Genomic DNA, 26808 nt, shown 5'->3' on the forward strand with positions numbered 1-26808 from the left:
CTAATAAACTAAAACAAAACATTCGCACAAAACAGTTGTCCAATATAGTGATATAATACATAAACACGTACCCAAAGGGAGTAGGCTGAAGCAGGAGCTTATTGACAATACTTTCTATTTTTCTTGCAGAAAGAACATACCAGTATTCATATAAAATTGAGACTACGGTGGGCCGCACGGCGGCGCAGTGGTTAGCGCGTGTGCGGCACGGTTCTGAGGTCATGGGTTCAAATCCAGCTACCGGACTTCCTGTGCGGAGTTTGCATGTTCTGCGTGGGTTTCCTCCAGGCACTCCGGTTTTGTTTGTTAGCTTAATTGGCCAGTCCAAATTGTCCCTAAGTGTGAATTGGAGAATGAGTTGTCTGTCCCTGTGTGCCCTGCGACTGGCTGGCAACCAGTTCAGTGTGTCCCCTGCCCGAAGATGGCTCCAGCACCCCCGCGACCCCACTGAGGATAAGCGGTGCAGATAATGGATGGATGAGACTACAGTGAGCTACTGTGTGTAACGGTAGGCTCTTTATACACTCACTCTTTATTGCACTAATAGATCAGTTGATAAGAGTTGCTTACCAAAGGAAATTGAAACTTAAGGCATTTAGAGTACGGACATTTTATGACCAGACCACCAGTGGTGGAGAGTAAACTGACTTTAGTTTTACTCTCAGTTCTAGAAACATTGCATAGTGCATTTTGTTCGGCATTCTAATCTGTTAAACCGTCTTTCCACTTCTTCACCTGTCCATTCATGATGTTGCAGTTTAATATGTGTATAAAATATTTATATATTACAAATCATTGTGTACGACGAAAGCTAAACCTGAGTAGTAGCAGTGAGAGCGCCGACACTTTACCACTAGAGGTCCAGATGAAATTTAGAAATGAGTTTTTCATTATCTCATTATTATCACACAATTTTTACAGTGCTAACAACACCGATTTGCATAGTGCATTCTGGATTTCACCATTATCATAGTATAGTGCATCAAAAACAGATGTCCTGTAACCTAGGATTTTTTAGGGTAACCCTTGGCAACGTTAATTGTTGCTGGCACCGTAAAAATAGTATGATGTCATCTGTACTTCTAGTGGTAAAGTGTCGGCGCTCTCCACTTCTTCAACAACAAATGTTAAGAGAGACTGTTCAACCTATCAGAGTGCACTATGCAAATCCATGTTGCTGGCACCGTAAGAATAGTGTGATAATAAGAAAATCTCGAATGCATTTTTAAATGTCATCCGGACCTCTAGTGGTAAAGTGTCTGTGCTCTCACCGCCACTACTCAGGTTTAGCTTCCGTTGCATACAATGTATTGCGATCTCGGTAAGCAATATTAATTGATTGACCAATCATTGCTCGAATACCGACAGATAACTATGATTTATATAGGCATTTTCAACCCTATCCACCGTATTCTGCAGTATATAAGGCGCACTTTCAGATTTCAGGCCAAATTGGTGTTTTTTAGGTGCGCCTTATAGTCCAAAAAATACATTAGCTAATACTCAAAACCCAATTGTATGAAAATATCAGCTAGCACATTCCTCCACATTAGAAGGAAGCGAATATAATACCTCATTTGTTAAAACTTTGAAAGTGGGTAGAAAAAGAGAACAGCCACTGACCTCATTTGACTCGGCCCCCGCTTTTGGCCCCCCGTTGCCCCCCTGCCAACTTCTCCGTCTTTGAATGTTCTGGGCCCATTCCAGAGCTATTGTGTACCTCCCCCGCCCCTCTACCTCACCCACCCCCAATATTCACAAGCCCCCTGTTTTAAAACATCCGACTGCTTCGTGTGTACCTTCCAAAAAGCCCTGAAAGAATGTCCAGAAAGTGTCAGAAGAAGGAAAAAAAGAAGTTAAGATGAATGATGAATGGTGAGAAGTTCACCTCTTATCCTCCCCGACCCCCAATCCTTTAGCTTGCGGGGCCGGGGTGTCACCGTGGTAACGGCATACTGGCGGGTGAGCACGGCCAGTCTTCTGGGAGGCTGTCACCATGGTAACATCAGCCAAGCGCTGCGTGTGTGCAAACAAAGCTTGTCTCCTTTTTTCTTGCTTTGACCACTTATTTCTTAGGGTTTAGGGGGCGGGGGGGATTTCTGCAGAGTATTGATGGGAACTCTGTCTTTTTAGAGAACCGGCTCTTTCAGCTCAGCTCACTCGAGAGCTCCGAAACGACTCTTCAGTTTTTGTTTTTTTGTTTTTTATGATATACAACCAATAATAAAGGAACAGTATAAAAAAATTAATTCATTTGGAAAATGTATATGCAACTTAATATGATAGCCTTTATTGTTTGAATATGCAGTGAACTTTAACCTCATTTTAACTCCCAAACTGTTTACAATGAGCAGATAACAGATATGACGCCACTCATATTGACTAGTCACAAGTGCCTTTAAGAGAGAGAGGGAGATAGAAATTGATTGATAATAAGAAAGAGAGAAAGGGAAAGAAAGACAGAAGAGAAGGAGAGAAGTGAGGGATAGAAAGAGCGAGAAAGGGATAGTAAGAGAGGAACAGAAAGATAGAGAAGGAAAGATAAATGGAAAGAAAGAAATATAGTGAAAGAGGGGGAAAGTGAGCTGGAGAAGAAGAAAAAAGTAGGAAGAGGGACGGAGAGCGGAGAACGACAGCGAGAGGTAGAAAGAGAAAATTGGACAGAGAGCGAAAGCAAAAAGGGACGGAAAGAGAATAAACAAGATGGACAAAGAGTGAGAAGGAGTGGGAGAACCAGAGACAGAAGAGAATGTGACAGAGAGTGAAAGCTAGAAAGAGAGAAACAAAGAAGGAGTTAAATAGTCAAATAAAAAGAAGAGTAAAAGAGAGTCTTTCAATGGAGCCAGCTCCTAGAGCCATTTTGTTCGCAAACGACCCATCACTAGAGAGCACACACCCAACCACAGAAAGCTCATAAACAACATTCATACAATCATTCTGACAAAGTTTTGTCTCTTAGTGGGTAATAAACTCTATTCAATATATAAACATGACAAATAACCTCTCCCTAATAAAATCCCACAAAGCTTAAATCGAGTGTCATAGGAAATCTACGGGACTCGAGGTTGACCCCAGATGACGTCTGAAAACGCCTTGCTACGATTTAAAACATTTAAAAAGTTCCTCATACAATCTTGGGGAGTCGAGCTGACCTCAGCTAACCTTTTCCTTCTGGCACGAGTCTAATAATCCTTTTTTAGAAAAGGCCTTTTTGTTTAGCCCTTGTCAGTGAGATTAGCGATTAATGTGGTCAAGTGTTGAGAAATGTTCCGACTTCAACTAGCCCCGCGCTAATGTTAATCCGTCTTTCTGTTGTCTGTACACTGCAGCCGTGATGGACAGTCATGTGATTAAAGGATGATATATATTTTAGAATTAAATTGTCTTTTGTGTCATTGATAATCACATTATATGTAACAAGATTATACATGACACTCCAAGGTAAACAGGTAATAAAGATTTTAAAGAGGAGGATAAGATAAGAGCCAGAGGCAGACGAGATCGAAACCAAAAAGGACAGACGGGATTGATAGCAGATACACGAGCAGATACCGGACAGGACGGAACAGACGGGATTGATAGCTGATACACGACCAAGATATCGGACAGGACGGAACAGACGGGATCGATTCCTGATACACGAGCAAGATACTGGACAGGACGGAAAAGACGGGATTAATACCTGATAGACATGCAAGATACAGGACAGGACAGACGGGATTGATACCGGATACTGGATACACAAGCATAATCCCGGACAGGCAGGACAGATGGAATCGATACCGGATACTGGATACACAAGTAAGATACAGGACAGGACAGATGGGATCGATACTGGATACTGTCCCAAGATACCGGACAGGACGAGAAAGATCGATGGAGCAAGATACCGGACAGGACGAGACAGCCGGGGTCGATACTGGATACACAAGCAAGATACCGGACAGGCAGGACCGATGGAATCGATACTGGATACACAAGTAAGATACCGGACAGGACGGGACAGATTAAATTGATACTGGATACTGGCGCAAGATACCGGACAGGACGAGACAGACGGGATCAATACTGAATACTGGAGACTGTAGCAAGATACTGGACAGGACGAGACAGGCGGAGTCGATACTGGAGACTGGCACAGGATACCAGATGGGATGAGACAGACGGGATGGAGACTGGCGCAGGATACCGGACAGGACAAGACAGACGGAATCGATGCCGGAGACTGGAGCAAGATACCGGACAGGACGAGACAGGCGGGATCGATACTGGATACACAAGCAGGATACCAGACAAAGTCAGAATACATGTCTTGCAAGTGCAGAGGTTCGTTGACGGACTGACAAGGAGTGAATGAGAGCACTGAGTTTAAACAGGAGGGAAGCCAATCAGGCAACAAGCAGCAGCTGGCGCCAAACAGGCGGGCCCAAGTGAGTGCAATGGGCAACCGTGACATTAATATATAACAATATTCCTGAGCCCGTCTCACTTATTACATTAGTAATGACAACAATAATAATAATTACATTAATATTAATAAGCTTAAATCAGGTTGCCCCCTAGAGGCCGCTGAGGAGCCTGCGGTCCTGTTCTGAAAACAGCTCACCACTTGTTGACTCAGGTTATTGAACCCTACTTCCAATAATTAACCTCGTAATAACGTTGTATCGTATGATACTCAAAATTTAGTATGAGTGTTTTCGCATACCTCTGCCCATCAATGCCGAGGCTCAGCTTATCTCTGATAAGCGGGCTAACGGCAACCAGATTATGAAAGTGCTGTATCCTGTTGTGTATTTATGGCGTGTTTATTTCATTTTGGAGTGTGTTCGCTTTGCTACTTCACCAGTCCTGCTCGCATGTTTCCCATTGTTAACGCACACAATAAAAGCTTCCATAAAATGAAGTTTTTCAGGCTCGGAAAGGGGGGAGGGGGCGACATCATGCCCATAGTGGTCTTTTTATTTGGGACTCCCGTGAGATATTACCCTCCTGCCAAGTCTCACACACTCCATAATAGAGACCGACTATGATGTGAGTAGTGTGGGTCGGTGGGTGTGTTAGTGAGGATTTTGTTTGAGGGAGGGGTGATGGGAGGTTTTAGCAGTTTCTCTTTCTCTCTTTTTTCCTTCATGCTTCATTTGTCGTTTGTCTGGCGCTTTGAATAGGCCCATTTATCATCCGTGTGTGTGAGTGTGTTTGTTGATGATCGAGTTTGGACCACTAACCCTCAAAAGTCCGAATGGCTCCCGCTCCTCATTACACATTCTCGGCCAATCGGCTGGCACGTTACTCCACGATGACACATCCGTGCCACCGTTTGTTTCCTAATCTGAATTTACTCACTAGACACATCAACCCGGAGTTGGAATGTACTGTTATGTATTGCTTTCCCACGCCACAACGTGGTAGTCCAAAACGATTTTTCAACCTTATTTGATATGAGGCACATTTTCGTGATTGAATACACCACAAGCTATAAATGTCTCATCTCATCTCATCAGCCGTACCGCTTATCCTCATTAGGGTCGCGGGGGGGCTGGAGCCCATCCCAGCCATCTCCGGGCAGTGGGCAGGGGACACCCTGAACTGGTTGCCAGCCAATCGCAGGGCACACAGGGACAGACAACTCATTCGCTCATTCACACCTAGGGACAATTTGGACCGGCCAATTCACCTGAAATGCATGTTTTTGGAACGTGGGAGGAAACCGGAGTGCCCGGAGGAAACCCACGCAAGCACGGGGAGAACATACAAACTCCGCACAGGAAGTCTGGAGCTGGATTTGAACCCACGACAGGTTCCCATGACATGAACTGTGCCGCACAAGCGCTAACCACTGCGTAACTAATATACTGTATTTTTACGACTAGGCACACATAAAAGTCTCTGATTTTCTTCAAACTGTGCGGCGCGCCCTGTGTTGCATGTGAAGGATTTTATACAATTGACTATAAAGGATATTATACGATCAAATACAAATTACATTTAATGCGGGCAGCACGGCGGCGCAGTGGTTAGCGCGTGTGCGGCACAGTTCTAAGGTCTTGGGAACCTCCTGTGTGGGTTCAAATCCAGCTACCGGACTTACTGTGCGGAGTTTGTATGTTCTCCCCGTGCTTGCGTGGGTTTCCTCCGAGCACTCCGGTTTTTCTCCCACATTCCAAAGACATGCATTTCAGGTGGATTGGCCGGTCCAAATTGTCCCTAGGTGTGAATGCGCGAGCGAGTTGTCTGGCAACCAGTTCAGGGTGTCCCCTGCCCACTGCCCGATGATTGTTGGGATGGGCTCCAGCACCCCCGCGACCCTACTGAGGATAAGCGGTGCAGCTAATGAGATGAGATGAGATATTCACTGGCTGGGCACCCTGGTGGAAAATGCTGTTTACAGGAACAGCGGGAACGGGACTTAAGGCTGATGAGATAATCCGCACATCCAGACGCAGAAAGGCCCTGATGAAGTAAAAACGCTCGGTGTTGTTTTGAGTATTCCAGACATCGCAACGCTCTTCGACATGATGTTTAAGCCCAGGGGGGGGCTTCCTTGGCACGCCCATGGGAGGAGTCAGCACGCCATTATGCGGGGTTAGATGGCCAATAGGAGAGAGCTAAAGGACTTGAGAAAAAGGCTTCCCGCAGACGCCAACGACACAAATTCGGCCGTTTTCGATGGAGGTCACTTAGTTAAATTGTTAATGAAATTAAATCTGCCCCCGTGTGAAAATGTCTGCTTTCTTGTTCATCTTTTCCCTCAAGAAACAAGTGCGCATAAATTGTTGGGTGAATGTAGATTGTTTTTGGTTAATGGAGTCAGATAACTAATTCGAACAATTTGGTAAACGGTACATTTTGATATTAATTTCCAACGCATGTAAAGTGGCGGACATGGCTCACACTGCAGTCTTAATGCTCAATTTCTGGGTGAAATCCGATATTTTTGTGAGTTTGTTTCAACTAAATGCGAATTCTATGCAATCTCCTGTGTGAACGCCACCACGATGCGTCCATTGTTTGCAGAAGTACTCATGGATGCTAACGCCGTACCGTATCTAGCAATTGTGCTACCGGAGGCTGAAAAGAGTTCTCCCCCCCCAATCTGAATCCAAACCCAAACCTTACTTTCCCTCCGTTAAATATTTTCCGTGTATTCATCCACCATAGTGTGTTGATTTCAGTGAAGACTTCAACTTGATTTCAATCCGGGTTGTGGTGGCCAGAGCACTCAACTCCTTACACAGAACTCCCAATGATATAGATAACATATGAGAAGGCATATTATCTTTGGTCACGGTACCAGAGACAAATGTTGATTTCAATGTGCATTTCACATGTTACAATGACAATAAATTCGTCACTTACAATGTTTGGAATAAAAATAATAGAATCAAGTTTATTGTCATTGTAATATGTGAGATGTACAACGGATTTAACATTCGTCTTTGGTACGTGGCTAAAAATAGTGTTATAATGAGATAAAATCCCATGCCTATTCGTAAGTAATCTATTTTAGTGGTGGTCCAGATCTGATCTTGGACATGTTATGTTACAGGAGTATACATATAAAAGTCTATGTTCTATTGTGTTTTTTCTTTGAAGAACCCAGTATCGATCCCGTCTGTCTCGTCCTGTCCAGTATCTTGCTCCAGTATCCGGTATCGATCCCATTTGTCCCATCCTGTCTTATTTGAGTATTATTCTAATTTTATAAGCTATATTTTGATTTATTTTCTGACTTTTGTTCTGTGAAGACTCTGGAAAACAATTCATTTTTACATGTAGGCACTGCTGCAATCACGATTTCCCGTTACAAACTGACCCCGGACCCTCATCGGAGAAACCAGGAGTGACGTGGCCCTCACGGGGAAAACGTTTGGGGACCCCTGGTTTCATCGGTCGGACCCTCTACGCATTTATATAGAGGTGAGCGCAAAATGTGGAAAGAAGTATACTCTAATTGAAGTTGAGTGTTGTGTGTATGCCTTGGTTTGAAGTTGGGGCCCCCCAGTCTGTCACCCTCAAATACAGTTCATAGGTGAAGGTTTCCTACTAATGTCTCTTCTCCTTCTTCAAATCCCTCCATTCAACTTGTCTTCTACCGCCATCACTCCATCATGACCTCGCCCATTCCATGTCTGCAGTTCACTGAGTTTACCCAGTAGGGGAGGAGTTTTAGGGGGGGTGTCAGGGACCTTAAAGGGACATTGTGTATTATTTACTGGTAGAAAAAAACAACAATTTATTAGAAATAAAGATTATTTGTTTAGATAATAATATTACATTCTACTTCAGAGCGCCTTTCAGGACACTCAAGGTCGCTGTACACAAAAAAACAAAAATTAAACAAGTAAATAATAAATACCAAATTAAGACAAAGTAGAGTTAAAAAGTATGTGATTATGAATAGGAAAATATACATGAAAAATGTCATATAATAGTGCATTTTTTGAATACTAGTAGGTCAAGAAATTATTTTTTTTTTCCATAAAGGCTCCATTAGAGGGAGGTGACATTATTGTCCGCCATCTTGCTGCTACAGTAACCCCCCAGAAAAAAAAAAACATTTAAAGAATTTGAGAAAAATGGTGTGGATCAATTACAGTCAAAAAGAACCTTTATCATTTTATATTGAAGTCCATATGAAGTATGCCACAAGTATACCAACTTACAATACCAACTGTATTACGATACCAACTGTATGTAACATCCTACATGCCGACATTTCTTGTGTAAATATCATGTAAATTATAACTATAGCCTTATCCTCCTTGTTTCATAACCTTATCTTCACTGTTCCTTTATCTTCTTGTTTTTTTATCTCACTGTGAATGTGTGATACTGGAGTGTCATGCCCAATTTCGTTGTCACAATACGTTAACCCATTTTGTAACAATGACAATAAAGGTATATTCTATTCTATTCTATTTTATCCATATTTTCTTTTTTGTACCATTTTTCCTTTCCTCACACTTAAAACTCACTTCTACTCCATTGCATACGAATAACCTACTCCTCTTGTCGGTTGAAAATAGTTTGTGCAATATAGTGTAACAATCTGTGAAGCCCTTTGAGACTCTTCGTGATTTAGGGCTATACAAATAAAAATGACTTGACTTGACTTGACATTTCCCCTTTTCCTTCTTTATATCTACATTTTTTTCTTTTAATTCAATTTTTCTAATCTTTTTCATTTTTTAAGACTTTTTCTTTCTTTGCTAACAGCTGAGACGAGTAATGTGTCATTTATTTGACATAACTAGGCTCACTTAGAGGGAGCTGAGATGATTGTCAGCCATCTTGCTGCTAAGGGTACCAAAAATAAAACAAATGCCTCTCTCTTCTTTCATTTTTGTACTTTTTTTTCTTTCCTCACTTTTCCCCTTCTCTTTCTTTATATCTACATTTTACTTTCTTCTATTCCATTTTTCTTTTCTTCTTTTTCCTTTTTTGTACACTTTTTTTTTCTTTGCAAAAAGTCAAGAACTGTGGATCTATTGGACATAACTTTTGGCTCACTAAGAGGGAGCTGACAAGATAGTCGACCATCTTGCTGCTTATGGTACCCAAAAACCCTGTGAAAGGCAGAAAATAATGAGAAAAAATGTTGCGCTGGTCATTTGGAGACTGTAGTTTTCATTATTCTTTGTGATTTGTAGCACTAGTTTTTGGTAGCTCAACACCATGCAGTGACATCTAGTGGTCAAATATGACACACTGTCCCTTTAAGTTTTCCTTCTTTCTTTAATTAAATACCAGCAAACAACGGGTTGCATCTAGCTTCAATTTGGGTTTCTTAAATAGGTATGTTTTTCTGTGACTTTGTTACACTTTTATAACAAATGTTTTACCCTACGAATTAATTCCAAGTATTCAAATATTCTTAAATCGTTCGTTTGCTTTAAAATCAATACAAAAAAGCAACTTCTCAAAGGGAAAAGCAGTTTGTATGTGATGTCGATTCAACTGTAACTCGTGTTTTATTCTAGAGCAATGGCGACACCTATAGGTTTCTTCGTAAAACACTTTGTGATACACTTTCCACCCCCCCAAAAACTCAACAAACGTGTATACTTTGATAGTATAAGTCTGTTTTTACCTAAAAAAAATAAATAGATAAAAAAGAATACGCGACTTTTATTTTGGTACTTCCGTCTCTCGGCAACTACTGAAACGTGTACTGTAGATTTTAACATTTTTAATTACATTGTATTCAACTTTGCAAAAGTGTTGAATTTCCACTATTAAGACTCTTTATTGACCACATACATAATAGTATTGTTAGAAGCTGCTTGAGTAAGATATTATATATAATTTAGAACATTTATACCAAATGTTAAAGTACCATATTTTAACATGCTGAGGAAGGGGAAGCTTAAACTAGTTGTGAGTTTTTGTTATTATTTTATTGAATATATATATATATTTGATTTGATTTTTTTTTACCATTTAATCATGACAATTTTGAAGACAGTATGGAATGACTAATCCTTACATATTAAATATGCCATATAAATAAATGTACACATAAATAAATCACATAATATATTACATAAATGCAATGTATTCATATATTCGTGCATTTTTTTTGTATCTATTTTGTCATTTATTTTTCCTTGTATTTTGTTGTATCTTTCGTCCATACGTGCCAACCTTTTGACATTGAAAGGGGGCAAATTTCCCTGCACACTTTATTTTTAGGCGAGAAAACATAATTTAGCTGTAGAATATTTTTGGGGCAAACTTTTACCAAAATGGAAATCTAATGCCTTATATCTGTAGTGTTGGTGAGTGTATATTTTGTCACTACAAATGTTATTCAAATGAGGGGGCAAATCAAACTGGCTTAGTTTTTCAATTCATATATGAATACATTAGATTCCCAGTTCCGGATCAAATGACATGATATAATAAATACCAAAATAAGTAGTAGAATAAAATTGTCTATGTGAAACATTGTAGTATGCAACGAGATAAGACATGGCACTCCAAGGTAAACGTGATAAAGACTTTAAAGAGAAAAATAAATAGGCTATAAGATTAAAACGTAGTGCTTAGAGACTGGCCCAAGTTACAATAGTGCAATTAAATTGTAGCACATTGTAACAATAGTGCAATGAAAAGTAGTGCAATAACATGAGCTGCAACAAAAATTCCCAAATAAGTCGCAAGATATATATTTTCAGTTTTGCGCGTTTGTTAAGGGTGGTGAGGGCTATGGGGAAGAAACTGTCTCTGATCCTGTTAGTCCTCTTAAGGGGTCTGTAGCTTTTACCAGAGGGCAGTAGGTCAAAGAGGCAGGGGCTGGGGTAAAAAGGGTCCCTTATCATGTTGAGAGCTCTGCTGCTGTATCGTGAGCCGGCGATGTCTACGGACTGACCAGAGAGCAGCCAATGAGAAATGAGAGACAGAAAGACAGACAAATCCTTTGGTGGCGCCCTGATGGCTGCGGCCGCATCGACTTGCAACGGTTTTTTTTACGCGTCGGCCATAAGATCCAGTCTTCGACTCAGTTTTGATGGCGCACAAAGTCGGCTCGAACTGCAGATTAAGTTACGATCGCAGTTTTTTTTGCTGGATATGCGATCATCCAGACATCAAGCGCTTGATGTGTATTAGCCACGGACTGCTATGTCGACAAGACCCAGCAGCCTACAAGGCAGCGAAGCAGAGTGGCAAGACGGCGGCGTTACCGCCGAACGAGGACATCAAGCGCTCGGTGCTACGACCACTCGACATCAAGCGCTCGGTGCTACGACCACTCGGGAGTGTTTATTAGCCACGGACTGCTATGTCAACAAGACCTACAAGACCAGCGGCCTACAAAGCAGCGAAGCAGAGTGGCAAGACAGCGGCGCGACGAAGAAGCGGGCCGGGCTAACAGCTAGGCTAAAGGCTAACCCCTCGACGAAGCGGGCCGGGCTAACAGCTAGGCTAAAGGCTAACCCCTCGACGAAGCGGGCCGGGCTAACAGCTAGGCTAAAGGCTAACCCCTCTAACATTCGCTCTCTGGACAATAAACTGGACCATTTAACAACTGGAAGAGGCATCGAACCGCGAGATGACGAACTGCTGCGCTAAAATTCTGACGAAGACATGGTTAATCTTATCTATCCCGGCTGACGTTCAAAGAAACTGTGCGGGTCAGATGTATCGACATTTCGTTCTGTATACACGTGTACACGAATGACAATAAAGTAAATCTGAATCTGAATCTGAATCTGAAAAGCAGTGAAAGAGGTGAGAAAGATCCAGCACTCTCATTGCTGCAGCCCGGGCTCGATTTCCGGTCAGACAAGTGACTGTATTAGTATCTAAAGAGGTTTCCAGCGATCTTTAATACGTTATAGACTGACCATTTCCTGGAAAGTTTTGCTTGTTTCTCTTGTTCTGAGGAATTGGCAGTCTTTATCCATACAGCTCACTTGTCATTTCTCTCTGGCCAAATATTCTGTGACTCTTTTCTCAGGTCTCTTTTACCTAATAGAGGGTTCCAAGTATTTCCTGCCAGATTCACTCCATTGGTTTCTTGTTCTAGAATGGATTTGGCAACAGTCAAATTCAAGTCCCTGGTGGTCGAGTGGGTAGTATCCAGTTTTTTTACTGCTGAAGCCCGGGTTCGAGTCCCAGTCAGGGAATCTATTTTAGACAGACAGACAGACCGTGTTGATTACTCTCTGTATGTTTCTCCTGTCAGCTGCCGTGCTCCCAGCATACCAAACCGTGACGCCATATTCCAGAGAGAAGTAAAAGGACCCAAGCCGCTTCTGTTCCAGGTTGTTCCTCCGATTAACCCTCAGGAAGTGGAGTCGCCGCGTGGCCTTCCCCACCACAGCCATGATCTTGGAAGACCAAGAGTTGTCGTTGGAGATATGTATGCCCAGGAGTTTGAAGGAGTGGACTCTCGCCATACTGTCTCTATTGATGATGAGTGGAGCTGGGTCTGTGCTTGCCCAACCCAAGTTTAGTATGACTTCCTTGGATTTTATGGTTTCTTCTTTGAACACCACGTCGTCAGTGTCTCCACCTCCTTCCTGCATGCCACCTCATCCCCATCAGAGGTAAGTTTGACAGAGGTGGTTTCGTCAGCAAACTTCACATGGGAAGGGGTTGGTGAACAGTCTGAGGTGTATAGGGTGAATAGTAGTGGGCTCAACACACATCCTTGGAGGGATCTAGTGCTCAGCGTTAGGGGTGGAAGAGACGTGGCAGAGGAGTTTCACAGCCTGTGGCTGGTTGGAGAGAAATTCAATTATCATGTGTTGGATGGACTAAGAGAGACCCAAGTGGGAGAGTTTCTCCACCATGATCTCTGGGACGATGGTCTTGAACGCCGTACTGAAGTCCAGGAAGGGCATCCTGACATAGCTCCCATGTTTAAAAGACAAAACGCATTATTGAATAGATAAATTGCATTCGTGTCACATATTTAGGTATTAATTAAACATTTATTTCTACATATGGCAGAATCGGTCCTCCATACTCTTTGGTATTGGAGTCATCCAAAAGTAATTGAAAGTAATCAAGTTAAAGTAACCCTACCCAACCCTGCTTTCCACATCGACTGTCATCCCAATGGTATTTTCCTAGTCGGAGTTTGAAAACGCTGACTTCCCACTTTTCTGAAATGAAGCTCTCCTAAACCTTTGTTTTTGCTCTCTGTGGTTGGTTGGCTCTGGTAGCAGCCACTTGTGACACGAGACCCCAATATTTTGGGTCTAAAATCAAAATGAATAAGTAAATGTGTCTTTTTCATGTGTATGTACAGAGAACCTTATACTTTGCACCCGAATACTTCAAACACACCAAGGCCAAAAACATCATTGCCCATAGGAGCCATGGATTGTCTTAATGTGAAGCAAAATATTCTAAGTAAGTTTAATTTGTTAAAATTCCGTTTGGACCAGTGTTCCCTCTAAGCTGCGCAATTGCGCACTGCTCGCATATTCTCAGCGCACAAGAAAATCTAGCCAGCGCACAAAAATGAGGGCGCAAAATTACTAATTAAGAAGCGAATTAAGTCAAAGTTACAGTGCATGAAGGTAAAAATACACGGGTTCCCCTGACGTTGTGCCCTAAATGCGGTATTTTGAAGTCAATGTCAAACGAATTTGAAAAGTAAAGTCAGTAGAGTTTTTCGAGAACCGGCTTCTTCGGCTCTGCTCACTAAAAGGAACTGGCTCTTTCGGGTCCTAAACGGCTCTTCAGGTTGTTTTTTCTTCTTTAATCCCAACATGACCAAATATTGTGAAAAATTATGCACAAAATGACTTAAAGGAATGGGGGAATAAAACAAAAAAGGAAAAAAAATACCAAAATGAAAAAGTAGTGAAAAGCTGAGAAAAAAAGAAGGAAAAAATTGAAAAAAGCCAGAAAAAAAGAAAAGAAAGAAATGTAGGAAAAAAGTAAATAGAGGAATCTGCCACACTAAACTGTGGAAATTTGGAGGCCTGCCTCACTGAGATAAAAGAGTGGATGTCACACAATTTCTTGCGTCTAAACTCTGATAAGACCGAAATGTTAGTTATTGGTCCATCTAAATGCCGTGACTTATTCTCAAAAACTGCTGTGAACATTGACAAATGTCACATCACACAGAGTGACTCAGTTAAAAATTTAGGTGTCATATTTGACCCTGATCTATCCTTTGAAATACATGTAAAGAAAATTACTAGAACCCCTTTCTTCCATCTTCGTAACATTGCTAAAATCCGTTCAATACTGTCTCAGTCGGATGCGGAAATGATAATTCATGCGTTTGTTACCTCCCGTCTCGATTACTGTAAGGCACTACTCTCTGGTCTCCCGAAGTCTAGAATCAAGTCTCTTCAGCTGGTACAAAATGCCGCAGAGAGGCTTTTAACTAGGACAAAAAAGTACGATCACATAACACCGATTTTGGCTAACCTGCATTGGCTCCCAGTTAGCCATAGATGTGACTTCAAGGTTCTCTTAGTATTGTACAAAATCATACATGGACTTGCTCCCTCTTATCTTTCAGATCTGATTTGCCCCTATGTCCCGGTCCGAAGCCTACGATCTGAGAGTGCCGGTCTTCTGGTGATCCCAAGAGCAAAGAAGTGTTCCGCTGGTTCGAGAGCGTTCTCCATCCGGGCACCGGTGCTGTGGAATGCTCTTCCCCCTGAGATCCCATCTGCAACCTCAGTGGAAATGTTTAAATCTAAACTTAAAACTCACTTCTACTCCATTGCATATGAATAATAACCTACTCTTCTTGTCGGCTGAAAAATAGTCTGTGTAACATAGTGTAATAATCTGTGAAGCCCTTTGAGACTCTTCGTGATTTAGGGCTATACAAATAAAAATGACTTGACTTGACTAGAACAAAAAGAAAAAAGTAACCGCTCGGAAAAAATAAACACAATGAGATTTTTTTAAAGGAATTTTTTAAAAAGTAGGAAAAAAAACACGGAAAAAAGTTTGTGTTGCATTCAAATAATTTCCAATGATATCAAGTCAATCTTGTTGCCAACATTGTACTTCCACTCAAAAATGTGATCAAGTACAGTTCTGTATCTTACAACCGACTAAATAAGCCCCCATAAATGTTAATATTATGCGACAAAATATACGAGGAAATAAAAATAAATGGATATCTTATGAAAGAATTGCAAGAACAAACGACGTTTGTAGGCCGTACAACCTTTGCAATAGTACATGAGTCAATTCATTCAAAAGAGAAAAATAAACTCAGCAAAATGTAACTTGATGTCAAGTTTTGGACATGTTTGTTAATTAATTACCTTGCCACACTTGGGATTATGGTGGCTCACTGTTGTTTCAAGCGTTGCTCACCGATTTTGTGTGAACGCTCAGACCCGTAGAAAATTAGAGGGAACATTGGTTTTGACAGTGACAAATAAAGAAAAAAACCCACGAACACTCTCAGATAAACCTGATGTTACTCCCAGCTAAATGTCTACCATCCTCCTCCTCATCTTCACCCTTTCATTGTTTTCTTTTGTCCCGCACGTGCTCCCTCTCCCTTCCCCTCCTCCCTCCATCATCCTTTGCCTCCTCCTCCCCCTCGCCGGCCAGCTTGTTGTCACTCACTGTGGCTGCGAAACAGACGGCAGCGGCGCGGACCCGCAAACCATAATCCCGGTGGCGCACCCCGCCCTGCATCCCCCACCTCTTCTGCCCAACAGAACCAGGGAGAGAACTGGACCCACCTGTGCTGATGGACCGCGTAACTTGGATGTTTTGAAGTGGAGATATCATGGATAAGCTCCGGGTTTTGGTGATGTAGCTGACAGCAGGTGCTGCATCCTGGTGCCGCATTGCTTGCTCGGCCTCCTCCGCTGGGGAGAAGGTGATGCCGTCATCTTCCCTCACATGCTCACACTCACGTATGCTTGTGATGGCGTGAGGCAGAAGCTGTGAAAGCATCAAAAACTGCAGAAGCTGCATCTGAGGAACGTTGGAGTCTCAAATGTAGCCGGTAAGCTTGCTGTAAGTTTCAAGAATGGATTTCATTGATATAACGATTGTCATACAAAGCTCCTGATTTTCTTGTGTGGAAATACTGAGATGAGCAAAAATAGGTCTCACTTTGGTCAATTTTCTTTGCAAACAGTTCATCATGGTCTAAAAGCGGACCTGTTTGTGCTCAGGCTAAAGAAGCAAGTATTTTGCATCCTATCGCCATCTTGTGGCTTTTTGTGTTTAAAACTGAAGTTGAATTGAGTTGAGGGTTTTTTTTTCAGTGACAAAAGAACCGCTTTTATCTTTTCCTCGATTTTAACTTGAAGCAGTGCTTCTCTCCATTATGTCAGCTCACTTTAGGTGGGGCTCATATTATGTAAAATAAATGGAAATTTCTTGAGTTAGAGGTACAGTAATCCCTCGTTTTATGCTGGGGTTACGTTCTAGAAATGTCCCGCAACCGTAATAGAAACCCTTATTTATTTTTGTATTAAATACAGTGGAACCTCGGTTCTCGACCATAATCCGTTCCAAAACCCTGTTTGAAAACCGGAATGTTCGATCACCGAAATCATTTTTCCCATTAAAAATAATGTAAATCGTTTCAATCCGTTCCAACACCCTGAATGTTTACCTTGAATGTTTAACGTAAACATAAAGCTAACTCAGGCTAATCATACGTTCGCGTTATCGTAATCTTCCGTAGGAAAGATTACGCTAACATGAACGGTTAAAAATAAAAAAATCAGGTCGTCTACAAGTCATTTAGCACCCGGGTCTCCACAACAAGTGGTGAGCGGTTCATTGGAAAGGGGGCTCCGTTCCAACACCCTGAATGTTGGACTCCATTCCAACACCCTAAATGTTTACCTTGAATGTTTAACGTAAACATAAAGCTAACCCAGGTTAATCGTACGTTCGCGTTATCGTAATCTTCCGTACGAAAGATTACGCTAACATGAACGTTTAGAAATTTAAAAAAGGGCTAAAACACTTAGTACACCTATATTAAAAGCGGGAGCAAAACGAAGCACGTCCGCACGCGATAACAGTCGGTCACGAAAAGAGCGATCTACACCCGTACGCCGCTCAGCATCGCACCCTAGCGTACGCACTCAGGCATTACCGGCGTTCGAACTCCGATTTTTTTGACCGAACAGCGAAGCAAGAATTTCTCGAAATTTATGGTCGGACTCCGATTTGTTCGAACTGAGAGGCGTTCCAAAACCGAGGTTCCACTGTACTTAAGAACAAACCCAATTTACAGGCTTGAGTATTTATTTTCCAAACAAAAGTACTGTGTACTCTATAAAGGTTTTTTTTTACCATTATTTTTACAAATAGCTTCTGAATTGTCGTTATAGTTTTGAAAATGATCTTGCCGTTTCATTGCTTAACTGTACAGTATTGATTAAAGAGACGATCCACTTCACATGATACTTTGTCTCCATTATATGGACGTTATACCTACCTATAAAAAATATCGGACCAACAAAAACAAATATGTCAGGAAATCGAGACCGGGCTGCAGTCAAAAGTCTTAAATGCGCCTTATAATCTATATTCATTGGAAAACATTAAGAATGTGTCCTGTTTGTCCTACAGAAACCATATATTTTTCCATTGACAATCCCTTTTAAAAAAAGTGCCAGGGAGCCGCTAGGGAGGGCCTAAGACCCACATGTGGCTCCACAGCAAGTTATGCGGGTCGAGTAGTCCATTTTTGTTGGCGAAAGAAAGCATCTTCCTCTGCTTTTTTGGCCTGAACGCATGTGTTTTTGTGGGATCAGAACATTTAGTTGACATGATGTCTTTTAGAGAAACGAGAAAACAAAAACAGAAAAAAATTGCTTTTTTATATATATATATATATATATATATATATATATATATATATATAAAAATATATATATATATATATATATAGGCAGCACGGCGGCGCAGTGGTTAGCGCTTGTGCGGCAAAGTTCATGTCATGGGAACCTGTCGTGGGTTCAAATCCAGCTCCAGACTTCCTGTGCGGAGTTTGTATGTTCCTCCTACGTTCCAAAAACATGCATTTCAGGTGAATTGGCCGGTCCAGATTGTCCCTAGGTGTGAATGAGCGAGTGAGTTGTCCCGTGTGCCCTGCGATTGGCTGGCAACCAGTTTCGGGTGTCCACTGCCCGATGTTTGCTGGGATGGGCTCCAGCACCCCCGCGACCCTACTGAGGATAAGCGGTGTAGCTAATGAGATGAGATATATATATATAGATATAGATATAGATAATGTAGGTTCATCAAGCTATTTTATGTATGTATACAACTCAGACCACACCGTCATTGACCCACATTCAGACAACAAGAAAAGGGGCGGGGCAACTATGTAGCCAATCAGATTGCAGAAGACAATGCACAATAAAAATTCGCTAAGTAGCCAACTGGGAAACTGTGATAAGTTAACTTTGATAAGGCAAAGGATTACTTTATTGTGAAAAAAAAGTACAAGTTTATATAATAGTTCATGTATTTTTGCTTATTATTTAAATCAATATTGGTGTTCTTTTATTGAAAAAATATATTTTATAATAATATGTGTAATGTGTATATTGCCAAAGACTATCTTACGGGGGTGTTCCTTATAATACGGTATAGCGGGAAAAATACAGTAGTACTTTTGTAACCATTCTGTACTTATTATCATTATTTTTTTCCAACATTTTTGTTTGGCAGGCTGGGAAAAAATGTCGTTGGCCTGAAAAGCTGCAGTCTGCCTAACTCAACATTTTGCCCAATTTTTTGGTATTAAAATGAATGACTCACCTTGCAGGCCACTCAGAAGAAGCCAAATCTTTGTGCGTCTGGACCTGGCTCCCGCCAAGATGACCCACCTACAGTCCGGCATGTCGGCGGCTACCCTGGAAAAGGCCAAAGCGGAGCTGAAAGAAAACCCGGAGACGCTCCACCAGGACATTCAGGAAGTGCGCGATATGATCATCACGCGGCCGGACATCGGGTTCCTGCGCACGGACGATGCCTTCATCCTCAGGTTCCTGCGGGCCAGGAAGTTCAACCACTTTGAGGCCTTCAGACTGCTAGCACAGTACTTCGAGTACAGACAGCAAAACCTGGACATGTTCAAGAACCTGAAACCCACCGACCCTGGGATCAAGCAGGCGCTTAAAGACGGGTTCCCTGGCGTGCTGGCCAACCTGGACCGACAAGGAAGGAAGATTCTGCTCCTCTTTGCCGCTAATTGGGACCAAAGCAGGTAGGGTTGGGTACTAACTTCTCACTTAGCGTTATGAACACCAGGCACAATGTCATGTGTGTTGCCAGGTATATGTTTGTGGACATTCTGCGGTCCATCCTGCTGTCTCTGGAGTCCATGATCGAGGACGCCGAGCTGCAGGTGAATGGTTTCATCCTTGTTATTGACTGGAGCAACTTTACCTTCAAGCAAGCTTCCAAGCTCACGCCCAGCATGCTAAGGCTGGCCATTGAGGGGCTGCAGGTGAGGCGAAATTTGGGTTTAAGGCTTAGTTAAGCTCTTGTTCACTTTTTCGGTCTCCAGTAGAAGCTATCACACATGTTAGCATGTTGCTATGGGAGTTACATGACTAGCAATAGTTAACACAGTAACGTGGCGTCATGGTCGGCTAGTGAAGATGTTAATCAATTTTTATAGTGGTCTGCAATAATTTGCGTGTTAGCATATCGATTTGGTTAGCTGATACACGTGTTGCTGTGGTGGTGAAATGACCAGCAATACCGTAAAATCCGGACTATAGAGCACACCTGATTATAAGCCGCACGCACTACATTTTACGGGCATTATTGGTTTTGTTCTTACACAAGCCGCACCTGTATATAAACATTAAAACATGTAGCAAAGTCAAAAGTTTATTCCAAATTTGACTAGGTGCCCAGATTGCAATTATAAATATGGTATACAATCCAAACACTACAATCGGCAACATGAACGGAAAATGATACCTGTAATTAGAATTTAATGCAGACCTTTAAAGTCCAGGCCCCGTTGAAAGTAATCCAATGAAAAAAATGTATATTTCCAAAGTTAAGGGTGGGAAAAATATATACCGGTATCCACTATTGTCCGCTGCAACAACAAAGAGATTTAACTCAGCTTCACCCCACTTCCCATCAGCCCGCGTTTGCTCCGCCCCTTCTTTTTGATTCGCTCGTAGAAAACATATCACAATAAGTCTTTAAAATAAATACCTTACAAAAATATAGTGCCGCTGGTGGCAGTTAGAAAAATGACATAAATTGGCCGCTTCACTGAATAAGCCGCAGGGCTGAACATTTGGGCAAAAAGTAGCGGCTTATAGTCTGGAATTTACGGTAGTTAGGTTTTTAGCATGATGAATGATGAAGTTGTGTTTGTTGGTCTGTTGTTGTGGTGCCAGTAAGAGGTATGTCTGTAGTTGTGGTTGTCCATTTGTATAGTTTACTGTTTTGCTTTGGCACGATTAGATCAATAAGTGGAGGTAGCATGTGTTAGTGTAGATCACAGGTGTCAAACATGTGGCCCGCGAGCCGGATCAGGCCCGCCAAGGCTTTTAATCTGGCCCGCGAGACATTACAAAATGGAGCACAATAGAACAATGAGTTGAAGTTTTAAATATGGCCACTTGATGTCGCCAAAGCCATGTGCCACTCACAAAACAACTGTAGCAGCCTCTCTCTTTCTTCTTCTCATTTTATGTCTTTCTCACGCTCTCTTATTTCCTTCTCACTTGTCACTCTCTTTCTATCTCTCTCTTTCTTGCTTTCACTCTTTCTTTCACTCTCTTCTTTCTTTCTCACCCTCTCTTTTTATTTCTCTCTTTTGCGCTGTTTTTTTTCCTCACTTTCTCTTTTTTTTCTCTCCCTCTCTTTAGCCATGTCTTTTTTTCACTTTCTCTCTTCCGCACTCTTTTTCTTTCTCTCTCTCTCTCTCTCTCTCTCTCTCTCTCTCAGTGTCTCACACTCGCTCGTTTTCCCTGTCTCTTTCTCCTTCTCTTCTCCAATTCTTTTATTTGCTTTCTCTCTCCTTTTGTCTCCCTTTCTCCCTTTCTATATCTTACTCTCCCTTTTTTTGTATCCTTCTTTCTCCTTTTCCTCCCTTTCTATATTGTGTTCTATATTTTTCTCTCCCTTTCATTTGTTTTTCTTTACTTCTCTCTTTTTTTCCTTTTTCTCTTTTTTACCATCTTTCTTTCGCTATACTGTAATCCACTAGTCCGGCCCCTGAGAGATTTTTTTTCTAGCATGTGGCCCCGGGCTGAAATGAGTTTGACACCCTGGGTGTAGATAATCCATGTCTCGCCGCATGTCCAACTCCCTGGACCAGAACGAGTATTTGGACAAAGAAAAGAGCTGAAGAGTTGTAGTCCAGTTAAGAACTTTTATTACAAAGTTACATGAAGAAAACTAAAACAGAGTCTGGGCCAATTGATCAGGAAATCGTTCTCCTGCAAAAGGCACGGAAAATGGCTGACCCTTGTTTTTATAGGAAAGGGATATGGATTTTGCAAAGCGGAATATGAAACTTAAACAGGCAAAGAAAGGTAGCTACATCTTCTTCATTTTGTGCAGGCTTGGGGAGTAACGGAATACATGGAACGGCAAAAATGATGTTGGCAAGCTGTTTGGATTTATTTTCATTTTGTTTCTGTGGCATTTTATGTTCGTTTTGCCGGAGATCAAAGAGATCAAAGCCAGGAGAGAAAGCTTACCAAGTGTTGTGAGTCATAATGGGGTGGGCTAAAATTTTCACAAAAGGGATACTCCATCATTTGGTGAAATGGTGATCATTGTTTTTTATGTACAAATTTATTTTATACTAAAGTAACCTTACTGGCGGGCCACATATTATTTATTTTATGAAAGGCTGCGGGCCAGTAAAAATGTGATAATGGTCCGTGACTGACTCCTGTGCCAGTTTTATGATATGTCTGCTGTAGGATAACCAGCCTCATTAGCATATTAGTCTTTTGATGTAGAATTAGATTTTAGAATAGTCTTTATTGTCATTGATATCAACGTTGTGAAAAAATTGTATGCAATGAAATTAAACATGGCACTCCAGGATAAAACATGCAATAAACACTTTGGAGATAATTAAGGTAAAATACTATCTGGATAAATTGGCCCAAAAATATTATTAATAATTACCTAGTACTTTGATAACTGGCCTAAGTTATGATAATGCCAAGGAAAAAGAATAGTGCATTGTAACAATCTCATCTCATTAGCTGCACCACTTATCCAAACTAATAATGAATCAAATGATGACTCACAACACGTGGTAAGCTTTCTCTCCTGGCTTTGATCTCTGGCAAAACTAACATAAAATGCGACAGAAACAAAATGAAAATCAATCCAAACAGCTTGCCAACATCATTTTTGCCGTTCCATGTATTCCGTTACTCCCCAAGCCTGCACAAAATGTAGTCATTTCATTCATATTTAGTTTCTTTTCTTTTATTAGCATATTTGGTATTGGAGTAATCCAAAAGTAATTGAAAGTAATCCAGTTAAAGTAACCCTACCCAACCCTGGATTTTACCCATGACTTCAGAACTGCGCTGCAGACATGCTAACCACTTAGCTGCTGTGCCGCCGCACTAACATCTAGCAGCAGCAATTTCAGAAACCCAATTTCATTCACAAGGTATATATTTTCACAGTTTCATTCGCAAAAACAAAGAAGTAAACCTTAAATTGTCATAAGATATGTTTTGTGCGTTTGTTTAGGGTTGTGATGGCCCTAGAGAAGAAGTTGTCCCTGAGCCTTTTTGTCCTAATTTTGATGGACCTGTAGCGCCTACCAGAGGCGGTGGCCGGGGTGGGAATTGTTTTTATTATGTTAATGGCTCTTCTACGGTATTGCAAGCCAGAAAAGTCTTATAGACTGGGTAGACAGCAGCCGATGATTTTTTTGGGCTTTGTTTATTACTCTCTGTATCTTCTTCCTGTCTGCCGCTGCGCTCTCAGCATACCACACAGTGATATGCCAAATGTACATTTTGGCGTTGAGGTCCAAGGTGGTGCCTGCGGGCCCCAGGCAGCCCCTAATCAGCACCTAAGTAGCTCATGAACTTGTTCTGAAAACAGCTCAGCAGTGATGGGTCATGGAGATTTTCTAGGAAATCTGAATTCTATCCAGCTTTAGAAATCAGTGACTTGATAGAATAGAATAGAATAGAATAGAATAGAATATACCTTTATTGTCATTCTTACAACATGGCATATATTGTGACAACGAAATTGGACGTGTCACTCCAGTTCCATATTTTAGTGAGGATAAGGAAAACAAAGAGATCAGTGTCTTAAAAATAATTTTGTGGTTGTGCTTTTTTTAATCCTACTTCTAACAATTGCAATAACGTAATAATAATATTGTGACAAGGTTGGAAATTTCTCTTTTAGCGTATTTCTGTGGTGGCAGTCACGAGCAGTGAACCCTCTAAGCTGTGCGCGTGCGCAATTGCGCACTGCTCGCACATTCTCGGCACACAAGAAAATCTAGCTAGCGCACAAAAATGAGGGCTCAAAATTACTAATTAAGAAGCGACTTAAGTCAAAGTTACAGTGCATGAAGGTAAAAATACACGGGTTCCCCTGACGTGGTGCCCTAAATGCGGTATTTTGAAGTCGAGTCGAAGGAGAACGAAGATGAGTAAAGTTAGTAGAGTTTGTCGGGGAACCGGCTTCTTCGGCTCGGCTCACTAAAAGGAACCGGCTCTTTTGGGTCCTAAACGGCTCTTCCGGTTGTTTTTGCTTCTTTAATCCCAACATGACCAACTATTATGTAAAATTGTCCACAAAATGACTTAAAGGAAGGGGGGAATAGAACAAAAAAGAAAAAAATACCAAAACGAAAAAGTAGTGAAAAAGCTGAAAAAAAAGAAACAAAAAGAAGAGAAAAAAAGAAGGAAAAATTTAGAAAAAAGACAGAAATAAAGAAAGCAATGTAGGAAAAAAGTAAATAGAGAACAAAAAGAAAAAAGCAACAGCTCAGAAAAAATAAACACAATGAGATTTTTATTTAAAGGAATTAAAAAAAAAAAAGTAGTAAAAAACACGGAAAAAAGAAAAGAAAGTTTGTGTTGCATTCAAATAATTTCCAATTATATCAAGTCAATCTTGTTGCCAACATTGTACTTCCACTCAAAAATGTGATTAAGTACAGTTCTGTATCTTACAACCGACTAAATAATCCCCCCAAAATGTTAATATTATGCGACAAAATATATCAGGAAATAAAAAGAAATGGATATCTTGTGAAAGAATTGTAAGAACAAACGACGTAGGCCGTGCAACCTTTGCGATAGTACATGAGTCAATTCATTCAAAAGAGAAAAATCATTTTGCATTGCCGGAAACTCAGCAAAATGTAACTTGATGTCAAGTTTTGGACATGTTTGATAATGAATTATCTTGCCACACTTGAGGATTATGGTTGCTCACTGTTGTTTCAAGCGTTGCTCACCGACTTTGTGAGAACGCTCAGACCCCTGGACAATTGCAGGGAACATTGGTCTTGAGTCCTCGTCTTCTTCTTCGGGTTCATTGTGACGTTGCAGAAATATCCGTTTCTTCATTAAATAGCATGTGGGCCACATGCCTCGGGATCACCATCCTTGCCTTGTACTCCTTCTCCGCTTCGCCAGCATGCATTGTCCTCCTAGTAAAACATGTCACAACATTCGAAATTCACACCGGGAATAACCGTATGGATTTGAACCTTTGACATCCCCACTTTGCACCACCGTCGAAAAAAGAGTTCTTATTCTGTTATTGTCTTTGCTTCGTACCTTCACTCAAAGCCACATTTGCCTGGTTTTGTTGAGATAATAACTCTATTGAATAATCTGTCCTCGACGGGAGTGCGGCCGGTGAGAAGAGTGCAGGATACACTCCAATCCAGTCGTAATCCCGCTGGATTACAACGTCGTGAAAGGATTTGAAAATGTACGTGGGAGTGAAACCTATTTCGAATGTTCACTTTACACCTCATTAACAAAAAATGGAGAGCTGAATTAACGTTTTTCAGGCTTTAAAATAGTAATCGCCTATTAAAAACCAATGTGGGGATTAAATGCCAAATAAATAACACTTGTTCTTCCATTAATGCGAAAAAACGCCTATGTATTTTCCACAAAATTACCAAAACTCGTCTTAAAACACTTATAAACTCTTCGACTAATTAACACGTAAACAAAGTGGCTTGCTAGGGTGCCGGTGTTACGCTGATGATGTCACGGCTCAGGAAGTCAAAGACGAATGCATGATCCCAGAAAATAATTGGAATATACCCTGGAAATATATCCAAATTATGCAAAAATCATGTACTATTTTCTCACATTTTGCATGTCTTAGATTTTGGGAATACCTTTGGAGTGCGTGTGTCGAACATGCGGCTCGCGGCCCGGATCAGGCCCGCCAAGGGTTTTAATCTGGGCCGCAAGACAACACTGAGAAGCACAAGAGAAAAATGATCTGTAGTTTTTAAATATCTCCTTTTGATGTGACCCAAGCGAGGTACCACTCACAAAGCAACTGTAGTCATATTTCTGTCTCTTTCTTTATCTTCCTTTCGCTAACTCTTTTATTTTTTCTTTCTCTCATTCTCCCTTCCATCTTTATTTTTTCCCTATCTATTTCTCTCACTTTCTTTTCTCTCCCTTTCTCTCACTCTCTCTGTCTTACTCTAACTCTCTATCTTTCCCTTTCTTTTGCTCTCTATTTCATGCCCACTCTTTCTAACTGGTTCTCTGTCTTTTCCTCTTCTCTTTCTTTTGATCTTTCTCTCTCTCTTTCTCACCTCTTTTCTTTCTTTTTTCATCTCTTTCCTTCTCTTTTTTCTCTCTTTATTTTTTTCTCTTTTTTATACCTTTCTGTCTGTATCATACTCTTTCTCTATTTCTTTCACTCTTTTTCTCTTTTTGTGTCTCTTTTACCTTCTCACTCTCTTACTGTCTCCCTTTGTTCTCTCTCTCCTTTTCTTTCTTTTTCTCTCTCTTTTTATTTTTTTTTCTCCCTCTGTCCTTCTTTCTTTCTCTTTAACCTACTGGTCCGGCCCCGGTGAGATTGTTTTTTTCTGCTTTAAAGCTCCCGCTTTGTTCCTCTTCCTCTCTGTCTTTTTACCTTCTTTTGCTCTCTTCCTTTTTCATTTTTCTCTATTTTCTCTCTCTCTCTCATTTGCTTTCTCCTTCTCTCTCTTTTTCTCCTTTTCTCTTTCTCTCTTTGTATTTGTTCAGCTATCTCGGCAGTTTTTTGCCCATCACTCCATCTTTCCTGCCGAACGCCCCTCAGCAGCCAGAGAAGGCGCTGACGTCCCCTGACTCGATTCGCAATCCCTTTGTCCATCCACAAAAC

At 41.2% G+C, this 26808-nt stretch overlaps 1 protein-coding gene and 2 long non-coding RNA genes across 4 annotated transcripts in view; 1 reads left to right on the forward strand and 2 right to left on the reverse strand.

Annotated features, from left to right (window-relative positions):
* Positions 1-26808, reverse strand: part of LOC148346230 (uncharacterized) — a 145123-nt gene that overhangs the window by 109887 nt on the left and 8428 nt on the right. The gene's annotated exons all lie outside the window — the stretch shown is intronic.
* On the reverse strand, positions 12225-16455 carry LOC148346237 (uncharacterized). 2 transcript variants are annotated; one of them, XR_015848270.1, is made up of 2 exons: positions 16188-16455; positions 12225-13226 (listed from the first exon to the last, which is right to left on the reverse strand). It is a non-coding gene; the product is annotated as an uncharacterized LOC148346237 (long non-coding RNA). The 2 variants fall into 2 exon arrangements; XR_015848271.1 differs by having other exon boundaries at positions 12225-13362.
* Positions 12897-26808, forward strand: part of clvs2 (clavesin 2) — a 29875-nt gene continuing 15963 nt past the window's right edge. The window contains exons 1-5 of the mRNA XM_088324963.1: positions 12897-13055; positions 13763-13866; positions 16054-16467; positions 19250-19690; positions 19759-19933. Coding sequence (XP_088181089.1) covers positions 19302-19690; positions 19759-19933 — 564 coding nt within the window. The 5' untranslated portion in view covers positions 12897-13055; positions 13763-13866; positions 16054-16467; positions 19250-19301. The remainder of the gene's footprint in view (positions 13056-13762; positions 13867-16053; positions 16468-19249; positions 19691-19758; positions 19934-26808) is intronic.

The sequence above is a fragment of the Urocampus carinirostris genome, chromosome 20, assembly GCF_059441175.1.
Source record: "Urocampus carinirostris isolate Australia breed hairy pipefish chromosome 20, RoL_Ucar_1.0, whole genome shotgun sequence".
In the NCBI taxonomy this organism is placed as follows: Eukaryota; Metazoa; Chordata; class Actinopteri; order Syngnathiformes; family Syngnathidae; genus Urocampus; species Urocampus carinirostris.